The 10,726-nt window shown below is 54.0% G+C and overlaps 2 protein-coding genes across 7 annotated transcripts; one reads left to right on the top strand and one right to left on the bottom strand.

The window, feature by feature from the left end:
* Nucleotides 1–506: 506 nt before the first annotated feature.
* LOC115500739 (PSMC3 interacting protein) lies at nt 507–5,893 on the top strand. The gene is made up of 8 exons (XM_030295395.1): nt 507–1,507; nt 1,599–1,699; nt 1,879–1,968; nt 4,012–4,123; nt 4,644–4,789; nt 4,905–4,958; nt 5,084–5,143; nt 5,230–5,893. The coding sequence occupies exons 1-8, from the start codon at nt 1,474–1,476 to the stop codon at nt 5,284–5,286; spliced, it is 654 nt and encodes a 217-aa protein (XP_030151255.1). The 5' UTR covers nt 507–1,473; the 3' UTR covers nt 5,287–5,893.
* On the bottom strand, nt 5,518–10,232 carry MLX (MAX dimerization protein MLX). Of its 6 annotated transcripts, none has more exons than XM_030295390.1 (8): nt 10,085–10,232; nt 9,481–9,517; nt 8,906–8,995; nt 8,523–8,629; nt 8,172–8,271; nt 7,881–7,980; nt 7,330–7,531; nt 5,518–6,687 (listed from the first exon to the last, which is right to left on the bottom strand). In XM_030295390.1, exons 1-8 carry the CDS (start codon nt 10,124–10,126, stop codon nt 6,493–6,495), a joined length of 873 nt encoding a protein of 290 aa, XP_030151250.1. In that variant the 5' UTR covers nt 10,127–10,232; the 3' UTR covers nt 5,518–6,492. The 6 variants fall into 6 exon arrangements, with proteins under 6 accessions (XP_030151250.1, XP_030151249.1, XP_030151251.1 ...); XM_030295389.1 differs by having other exon boundaries at nt 5,518–6,626; nt 9,923–10,231; XM_030295392.1 differs by having other exon boundaries at nt 6,119–6,626; nt 10,085–10,226.
* Between the last annotated feature and the right edge of the window lie 494 nt (nt 10,233–10,726).

Below are 10,726 nucleotides of genomic sequence, written 5' to 3'. Positions count from 1 at the left end.
TGTGAACTGGGGTGGGGATGGACGGGAGGGGGGAGGGAGGGAGTGGTGCTGGGGAATAAATCTTATATGAGAACAATCTTTAAGAGACTGATGTTGAATGGTGTTTTACCCTTGATAGTGTTCTCAGGTGACAACCTTAGAATAGTAAGCCCAGCTGTGAGCGACCCACCTGCCCTGTTTTTCCTTTGTGATGGTCAGAATAATCACCATGGTATGAAGCCACTTCCCCTCCCCTGGAGAGCCTAGACAGTATAACTGGCACTCTTGGTTGGCATCTAGCCAGCAGTTCCATCATTTTTTTTTTTAATGTTTATTTATTTGAGAGAGAGAGAGAGAGAGAGAGAGAGAGAGAGAGAAAGCAAGCGGGGGAGGGGCAGAGAGAGAGGGAGCCAGAATCCCAAGCAAGCTCTGCACTGTCAGTATGCAGCCACACCTGCGGCTCAAACCCACGAACCTCAAGATCATGACCTGAGCCGAAATCAAGAGTCGGATGCCCAACCTACTGTGCCACCCAGGCGCCCCTCATTTTTAATTCTTAATATTGTTCCTTAGACATGTGAAGACAACTACGTGTTTCAAAGGCTAATGAGAATTTAGGTAACAGAAGGTTGTAAAGATTAACACCATGCTCTTCCTCTGGAGTGTTTGAGCTGCAGGGACAGCTGCTCTTTGGCCTTCAGCTGACCTCAGAAACTAGAAACACTTATTTCAGGCTTTGTCCCATTGGCCACTGTGGGCAGAAGTGGAAAACACCTGCCAGGTGTTGCCATAAGATTGACTCGGCCAACAGGAAACTTTTCTAACAAGCTTTGTGGCTTAACCGTAGCCCCGTCCCAACCCTGCCTTGCCTTGGCGTTCACACCACAGCACGTGTTGAGCGCCCCCTGTGTGCGAGGCCCAGTAACGGGCAGTGAAGGATATCGGTATTGTCCTTCCAGAGTTTCTACGCATTTTTGTCTTCCAACCACCCTCCTGTTAGTATCTCTTCTTCCTATTTTACAAATGAGACCGACGAAAAGAGCATCGGGCCGTGGGACAGGGCACGTCCCTGTGAGTAACTGGCTCTGTGATCTTGAGCAAGTCGCTAGCCCAGCGGGAGTTGATCCAAGTTTTCTCCCCCTTGGAACACCGGCCCAGCTCACGGTGACGAGAGCTCAGCCGCTGCCGCTGGAAGCGGGTCTCGGAACGTGAAGGCGTGATTTACTACGGCCTGCGTCCCGAGGAGGAGGGAGGGAGAAGTCCAGGGCAAGCGCCCCACCTCCGCTGCATGGACCCAGAAGTGCGAGGGACCACGCTCGTACCCGGCTCCCGACAGCACTGACCTACGGCGCCCGGGAAGGGTCGCTTCGTTCCTCGCCAAGACTTCCCCTTCCGCCAATCACCGCTTGCGGCCCGCCCTTCCCGTCGCCGGAAGCAGCCGTTGCCCCGAGCGACTGCAACGTCCGGCTTTCCAAGTTGGCGGCGGGAAAGGCCATGAGTAAAGGCCGGGCCGAGGCTGCGGCGGGAGGTAAACGGACCGCGGGCACGGGGGAGACCCGGGCGGGGGGCGGGCGAGGGGTCGGTTGAGTGACCTCCCCCCATGCCCCGTCTCCTCGTAGCCCCCGGGATTCTCCTGAGATACCTGCAGGAGCAGAACCGGCCCTACAGCGCCCAGGACGTGTTCGGGAACCTGCAGCGGGAACATGGACTGGGCAAGGCGGTGAGGACCCTCTCCTGGGACCGCCCCCCTACCCTTGGGGCCCCTCGAATCAGCCTGAAGTGCTGCCCTCTCGAGGCAGCCATTCTAGCCTTGAGCTTCCTAAGGCTGGCCGGCCCTAATTCCCGCTGCCTGGGCCCTAAATCATCCCTCTGATTGGTTCTGCCTCTCCCCTCTGCCAGGCGGTGGTGAAGGCGCTGGAGCAGCTGGCCCAACAAGGCAAAATCAAAGAGAAGATGTACGGCAAGCAGAAGATCTATTTTGCGGACCAGGTGAGGGAAACCTGTGCAGATTATCACCCGTGTGAGACCCGACATTAGGTGAATCAGTCTCTAGAATGAACTCTGACTTGAGGCATCCCGTGAAACTCAGCTAGCCCACGCCATTAAAAGGGCCCCACACACCCTTTAAATCAAAGTGGGTACTCCCCTTGCTGTGATCCAGACTCAACGAGACTTCCAGATCTGAGATGTACATGATAGATGACAGAAGATCCTGAATTGTTCCTACCAAGGTCCCTTGCCGCTTGGAGGTTTCTTTTTCCCAGTCATCTAGATCAGAACCATCATCTGCCAAATGATTTGCCTTCTGTCCCCACCCCTCCCAACACAGATGACACTAATTTTGTATCTCTAGGCCAGACCACCGCCCGGATGCCTTCCAGACCTTGCAGAATCAATATTGCTGAAGTAGAATGCACATCTCCCCTAAATGGGCTCCTTTTACAGGCTTCTCCCTCAGTTAGAGCCACTCCTCACCCAACTCAGAGACTGGGGAGTCACTCTTACCTCACAGCTTAGGCAGCCAGCAAATCCAGTTGGCTTTCCCCCTTCCTGAATCCACCCTCCCCTTTCTGTCTGCCATTGCTGATTGAGTTCAGGTGCTCCTCATCTATCACCATAGCCTCCTCACATCTCCTGGCCTCCTCACACATCTTAAATGCTACAGCCAGAATGGTCTGCGTCAGTACTATCTGGGGCCATTTCCCTACTTGAAACTCCAGCACTCCCTACAACAGGGAGAAATCTACATAGAGACTTGGCTCCAGGCTGCTGCTAGCCTCACCTGTCCCTTCACCAGTACTAGACCATTTAGGTGTATTTTACTCCTGTGTCCTTCCTCTGCCTGGAGTTTTAAAATCCCTTCTTCCTCTTCTGCCTCTTTGCTCAGCGAACTCTTACTCCAAGGTTCTCTCTCAGGCATCGCCTCCAGAAACCTTCCCCGGATTCTCTCCTCGCCTCTTCTTCAGGCACTCACCTCCCTGAGGGATGCTATATTGTGGTGGTCTTTTTACCCATCTCCTCACTAGACTGCAGCCCTTCCAGGGCTGAGCCCACTTCTCACTCTTCCTCCTTTGCTCAGCACAACCCCCCCCCACCCCAGTATCTAACGTCCAGTAGACCCCGAATACTAGTTTAACTGAACCACACCACCATCAAGACTAACTTTTCTGAAATAGGTTTCATTACATTACTACTCTAATGAAGAGTCCCTAAGGGAGAATTTGGCAGCATTTTTTCTGTAAAGACAATTTTGTGCTTTGCCGGCCAGATGGCCTCTTGTCATAGCTACACAACTGTCACAGCCACTGAGGGCCGTCATTATAGAGCAGTATGTAAATGATCACATGTAAACGAGTAAACATGTAAACGAGTGGGTGTAACTGTGTTTCCAGAAATTTTTGTTTTCACAACCCCGAATGTGGCAGGATTTGGCGTGCAGGCTGTAGTTTGCTGCCTTCTGCTATAAAGGTTTACTTTGCTTTAATGAAGAGTCCAAACTGCCCAGGCTGGCATTCCTATTCTTTCTAACCTGCTCCCTGACATCACTGACAAGACCACCCCACCCCCCATCCCGAGCCCCACCAAAGTCCTTTGCGGCAGCTGGTCTCTCTCAGGGGAGGGGCCCCTCAGACGTTTACTGGAGTCCCTTCAATACCACCCACCACGACTCTTGACCTGCCCAGGTTCTTCCTACTGTGGAAATGTGTAATTTAGGTATCACTACCTTGGGAAGAATGTTCCTTTACTCTTTTAGCCCAGTGAGTGGTTTTACCACTAAACTAAGATTTCTGCCCTGTTCAGTATCCTGAAGCCCCTTGAGGACAGGCATCAGGTTTTAACTTTTTTATACCTTTTTGTTTGTTGGGACCAGTACCGAACTGAATGATGTCTCACAGGGACCCTCCCGCTGTTCTCCCAGGCCCCCTGGAGGGCTGGGGAGCCCCAGGTTCTTGAGCGGATGTGATGTGGCCTGCCCAGATGTGGCTTCACATCACACCCACCCACTTCTGTTTGTCGTCTCACCTCTGGCAGGACCAGTTCGACATGGTGAGTGACGCTGACCTCCAAGGCCTGGATACCAAAATCGTGGCCCTCACTGCCAAGGTGCAGAGCCTCCAGCAGAGCTGCCGCCACATGGAGGCCGGTAGGACTGGGCGGATGCCGGAAGGGGCCCCTGGCGCGAGGGTCAGTCCAGAGGGCAGGAATCCCTAAGTGAATGGTTTGCTGACCGCAATGTTGTCTCGCTGCAGTGGAGAGCTGGGCTGGGCCGCCACTGGCATTATGTTACAAGAGACGTAAACAGCTAATGGCTCTTGAATATAAATGGGCAAGACGCATTTGCTTTCCCTGACATTATCAGTGTACTGTGCCCACACTCCCTCTGTGCCTGTTTCTTTAACTGGCTACAGGGAACAGTCTGTTCAACCTCACACTTTACCACTGCTTGTGGATGGAAGAGGAAAGAAAAGCAGACTAAACTGGTAATTCTATAAGCCTTAATCTCTGCTGAGTGCAATTTCCAGAATATGGAACTCATTCTGGACCCTGGGTGTAGAACCTAGAGCAAGGTAGGGGCCCAGTCTCCTACCTCAGGGAGCACCCTCTGGGAAAGACAAAACCCCATCATCAGGGTAAGAAGCGACCTCAGGGAGATGTGGTTTCAGAGCTGAAGGAGTTAACTAGTGCCCTGACCACACCGGAGATGCAGAAAGAGATCCAGGAGTTGAAGAAGGAATGTGCTGGCTACAGAGAGAGACTGAAGAACATCAAAGCAGCCACCAACCATGTGACTCCAGAAGAGAAAGAGCAGGTGAGTCAGGAGGAAGGGTGGTAGCGGGGAGGTCTGCCTGTGCAGGTCTGGAGTGAGGCCGAGGTTGCCCCCCAGCAGCCCCTGAGGGGCTAGAGCAAGCTGTTTCCCTGTGCAGGTGTACAGAGAGAGGCAGAAGTACTGCAAGGAATGGAGGAAGCGGAAGAGGATGGTAAGTGCGTGAGCTCCGCAGCAGGCCCTGGAAAACGGCAGCCACCGGAGAAACTGCTGCCTGAGGTCATGGGTCCGCCAGGCAGTGCCGCCCGTCTGAAAAGGGGTGGTTTTGTTTCTTGTCAGGCAACAGAACTGTCTGATGCGATCCTTGAAGGATACCCCAAGAGCAAGAAGCAGTTCTTTGTAAGTGGTTCTCTCTGTCTCTCCCCTCCTTGCCACCCTGGGGTCTTCGTCCAGGGAGGTCTCGTTTACTGGTCTCCCTGCCCCAGGAGGAAGTTGGGATAGAGACCGATGAAGATTACAACGTGAAGCTCCCAGACCCTTGAGGAGTCCTCTGCAGGATGGGGGAATGGAAGCAACGTCCCGGACTGGCTGCCTCCTTCAGGTTGGCTTCTTTGTTCCTGCTGCTTTCCACCTTTGAGCAGAGCAGCTGGGAGAGGGGCATGAACCAGAATACAGGGCTCAGGGAGTGAGCAAGCCCAGAGTGGATGGTTGTCATGCTCGTTTCATCATCTAGATTCCAATTGCTTGCACTTAAACTTGGAACAACGCTAAAGGAAAGCATTTGGCAATATTTATTGTACTATAATTTGATATAAAAATACTTAATTTCCTCTGGATAACCAAACCTCCCAGATGTCAACCCTGAGGAAGGCTACCGGGTAGAGAGAAGCTAGTATACACAGCATTCGAGGAGCCCAAGGCTTTACCCAGGACTTTTCTGGGCTCTGTACCCCAGGAGGCCTTTAAAGTATCTTCTCTACCCCTTCACGCCACTCCCAAGTCCTGGGAGAAACACAAGCAGCACTGAGATGGTGGAGACCCAGATATGCTCGACAGGATGGCTGGGAGTGATTTTGAGGCCCAGTTCACTTTCAAAAATTGTAACTTTAGCAAAATTGCGATGTTGGTGTTTAGAATATTAAAAAAAAATTTAATATGTAGTGCTGTGTCACATGTAACTTCTCTGTGCTATGCTCCTGCCTGTGGGGGCAGGAGTATGTGGGGGAGGAAGGAGAGGGGATGCAGTAGCAAGTGAGGGCAGGAACCCAGTAGCCCTGCCCTGAGCTGGCCAGAAGAGGCCTGATCTCACCTTGGGCTGACCAGGCAGCCCTAGCCGAGGCACAAGGAGGCCTTTCACCCCTCTTGGCTGTGGGAGTATTTCCTCATGTTCCTCCCTTCCCATCCAACTACTGCCAAAATGGCCAAACTTGGGCCAAATGTTGCCCAAGAGACCAAACCAAATGCAAACAGTAGCTTCCCAATATGTGTAATCAGGAGCAAAAATCTGAGGATTAGAAGGGGAGAGACCAGGAGCTCTTATGGGGGGAGGGGGGTGTCCCCAGAACAGGGTCCCCCCTCCCGAAGACTTCTACGGAGAAGGGGAAAGACAGTAAGCTCAAGTTCTGTGGTCAGTATAATAAATTAAAGCTTTCACAAAACAAATACCCCAGCCCCAGTGAGGATGAAGGGGTGTTGGGGAACCAAACACCGAGAACCAGCTGACTGGTGTGCAGTGTCGCAGTCCAATCTCATAAGCCCAGTGGCTCCGTGGCCAAGTAGGAGACTCTGGCCTCTTGTTGGCTCTTCTGCAGCTTCCAAAACCCAGTCAGTACAGCTGGTTCTTCAATTGGTGCAAGACGCCAATCACAATCTCCCGTAGGGTCTGGCGGGGGCAGCAGAGGAAGACACGAGTGATGCTCACGTGAGGACAGAGGCTCAGATACCTGCCTGGACCAGTCATGCTCTTGAGTACAACAGAAAAAGCCCCTGAGAGACACCGTTTACAGTCGACTCTGAAATGTTCCCGAGACAGGACAGAGAAAGGGATGGAGACATGGACAGCTATGTGGTAAAGCAAATACAAGAAATGGGAATGGTAGCATTTAGGTGGTGGGCACAGGAGTGTCCACTCTGTGTCACAGGACACTTAAAGTGGTTCCAGAAAATGTCAGGAAACAAAAAAGTGAGATGCAAGTCAAGCCTCAGAAACTCCATGCAATACCATTAACACACGGCTCCATTACAAATAATCACAAACCCCAGGGAAAACTAGTGGGCCTGGGGGTGGGAGCCAGGAATCTTTCTAGAAATTCCACGTGATTCTGCTATGAGTGATGAGGGCTTACATACTAGGCAGCCATAACACGAGCTAACAAAGGCCAGAGCGAGGCCTTGCCTGAGTTAAGTGCCCACATCATTCTTGCCAAATGAAACCTTAACAGGAAAATGTGGGCCAGGAAGCAAAGAAGAGACCCTCCAGAAACCTAAAAGTTGCCACCTTCCCTCTCCGAACAAATTAGGACTTGGGTCACTTGGCCTGAAGGAAGACAGAAAGTCTGCACCCCTTGACCACTGCTGCCCCGTACCTGAGGCTTACAGTGCTCCTCAATCCAGCTGAAGACACAGGCTGACAGCTCCTGGAAACTGGCCACGGAGATAGAGGCATTGAAGGACTGGAACAGTGAGTCCATGATGCCTTGAAACACATTGAACTTGACTTGGTCAGAGACCTGGTCTTCTCCCTCATGGGGGTTGTCCTGGTGTGCCTTCACAATCTGCTCATAGTTCCTGAAAGCGAGTAGGACAGGGCTAAGGTGCTATAGCAGCTCAGGTCACCCTATGTACTCCCCCGGCCCCGGGAAGGGGTTCCCGGAGAGCTGCTGGGACAGAAATGGGTGACCCCTCTCTCTACCCCTCGCTAATCCCACAGGCACTTTGAGTATCTGCTAGGTATCAGGGACTGTTGGGGTGCAGAGTCCTACCCCTAAGTGGCCACCTACAGGAATGAGAAGATTATCTGTTCTGTATTATCTGATGTGGCCTTTGAACAAGAGAAAGGTATGAACTGAAGTCAGCTTCAAAGTCCCCTCAGAAGCCCTGGCTCCCCGAGCTCAGCATCCCCCCCCCCGCCCCTTACACTTTCATGATCTTTAGGGCCGTGACATCCTTGCGTAGCATGGACACCTCCTCCTCCTGCTTTTTCTTCTCCTTGTGCAAAAACTGGATGTAGTCAATAGCTGCAGTGAGGGTGGGCACAGAGGATGTCTCAGCCAGAAGGACAAGGTTTACTTTGTTTCCCCTTCCTCCCTTTCCCCAACTCTCCCATTATAATCACCCCACCGGGGCCAGGCCGAAAGTGAGTGTAAGGCTCTGGCCTCCTCACAGCACCACTGGCCCCAACCACTCCCAGTGCTCTCCCTGGCCATACTCTTCTGTAGAACGATGGCTTTGCTGAGCTTTTGGGAGCCAATGGAGAAGTCCTGCTGCTGGCAGGTGGGGACGATGGTCTGGAGGTCATCATAGCCTCTCTGTGGAGACAGGAGGGAAAACAAGGGTTCCTTAACTCCAAGGGATTCAGGCAAACTGGCACAAAACTTTCTGTGAACCCAAGTTCCATGCTCACAAACTCAAAGGGGTAGGGGACTAGAAAAAAGGAGGTGTTCATATCCGGGGACTAGAGCAGCTGCCACCAAGGATGCTGGGGACTGATGAGGGCAGGGTAGATCTGAAATACACAGGGCCCTCCTGCATTGGCTGAGGTACAGGCCTCCCCAGTCACCTTGATGGCGTCTCTCCTCTTCTGCTCAGCCTGAGTATGTGCTCGCCGCCGCCGGTCCTTGTAGGACTCCTTGTAGGACTCCTGGTGGTAATCACTGTCCTCATCATCTACGCTCAAAGTTGGGGGCAGGAAGAGGTCATTTTGAAGCCCAGTGGGCCCAGCTAACCCACCTTGCCCCAGTGGGGAAGAAAAAACTGGTGCTCAGAGACAGCAAACGGACAGAACCGTCTAATATTCTAGAGGAGGTGAAAGATGGTGAGACCCTGTGTCTAACGCTAGGCCTCCAGCACCCCCGTGTGGATGACTGGAGCTTCCTGTCTAGGAAATATACTAAAATGATGGTATATCTGAGCCCCCCCAGGTGGGGGCATGTTGCTGCCTACCTGTATTGGGGACAGAAGAGGCACTGGTGGAACCGATGCTATTAGCTCTGGACACTACACTCCCCTTTCGGGTACTTTCTACAAAAAGCCCTGTAAAAGAGAGGTCCCAATCACTAAGGGGTAGGACAGGAGGACACTGTTAGACCTTCAGACACCTGTGTGTACAATGGCTTCCTGATCCTTAAATGCTGACCTCTCCCTTTCAACCCAAAAGCTACCCATATTGGGTCATCCACTTCCTGCTGTGCCCCACCACAGTGCTCCTGTCTCTGGTGTCTCCACTGCTCCAGGGGCCTGCAATGATACCACCGGTTCACAAAGTGGCATCTAGGCACAACGAGGGTGACAGAATGGCTAGCTCCCACTATTTTCATCATTTCCTTGTTTCAGAGCAGCAGGAATTATACCCTTATGCTTCCTGCCCCTTATGCAGCTCCTCCCTCATTGTCTCAGGGCAGGAACTCCGCTCAGGGACAGTGGACTGTGCTCAGGTGTGGCTGGCAAGACCACGGGAATCCACAGGACTGTGGCAGGAGTGTCACCAGGGAGCTAGAGACCGTGGGAGAGGTACTCACCGGGGTCCAGGCTGTTGTCACTGTAGGCATACTCCACCTATGACACCAAGCAAAGGAGCTCATCAGACCTCCGCCCGGGACTGGGCACCTCCTCTCACTCTGAGCGCGTGCGCACTCGTACACACACCATACACCCCTACCACACACACCTCTACCCGCCCCAACACCCCACCCCCACCCCGAGAGCGCAGGCAATTGCAGGATGCACGCGTGTACGTTCACTTAGACTTACACACACACACACACACATACACACACACATACGCGCGCGCGCGCCTGGGGTGCGCAGGGGTTTGCAGGATTGCCCCGATATCAGTAAGCAGATAGGCCATAGGAGCACCGCCCCTCCGCCCCCACCCCCTCCCTCCTCCACCGTCCCCCCACCCCCCCGCAAGCCCGGTCCCCTCACATTCGTGCACACACGCCTCACTTGTCTCCCCACCTTGGCACGCGCAGGGTGAGGGCTGTCTTCTCTGCAGCCCCGGGGCCCGGAGGGCGGGGGGACCTTTGGGGACTGCAGGGAATCCCCTAGTCTTCGGGACCCCCCACGTGCATGAGCCCGACCCGCCCTCCCCTCGCCGGCGTGCGCGCCCGCGGGGCTTGCCTTGACCCAGGGGTCGTCCGGAGAGGCGACCGGCTCCGTCATCTCCGACCCACCGAACCGGAAACCAGCCAGCGGGCGGGCCCCCTGCCGCGAGGAAGAGGCGAGGCACTTCCACGTGACCCAAACCCACCAACCCACGAACGAGAGGCGGAGGGCGGGGCACGGCCCGCGCATGCGCACCCGGAAAACTCTGAAACCGAGGGTCAGGAGCTGCGGAGACTGGCGTCGGGGCTGACACAGACGTTGTCCTTCCCCTCACTTGCCCACACCGCGACATGACGCACATTCTGTAAAATGGAGTCCCCGCAAAAGGCTCGTTCAAGTAGTATTTCCGAGAGTTGTGTGCACGCGCTGTGCTGGACCCGCGGCTTCCAGGCACTTGTGTCCAACCCCACCCTGCCGGCCCTGCAGTCCTGGCCCCCTCGGCCGACCCAGCACGGCTGCCAGGTCCGTGAGGCCGGAGGCCCCGCCTGGCTCGTGGAAGGCCGGTCCTCCAACACGTAGCCTGGTACCTGGCAGGAGACCAGTGGAAGAAATGCTTTCAAAGAGCCCGTTAGCCCAGTTAAGCCTCTTCACAGATACAGAAACCGAGGAACCTAGAAAGTCTGTAGCTTCTCCCAAAGCAGACAGCTAGTCAGCGCT

This window comes from Lynx canadensis, chromosome E1 (assembly GCF_007474595.2).
Source record: "Lynx canadensis isolate LIC74 chromosome E1, mLynCan4.pri.v2, whole genome shotgun sequence".
Taxonomy (NCBI): Eukaryota; Metazoa; Chordata; class Mammalia; order Carnivora; family Felidae; genus Lynx; species Lynx canadensis.
This window is presented reverse-complemented; position numbering and strand designations above follow the sequence as displayed.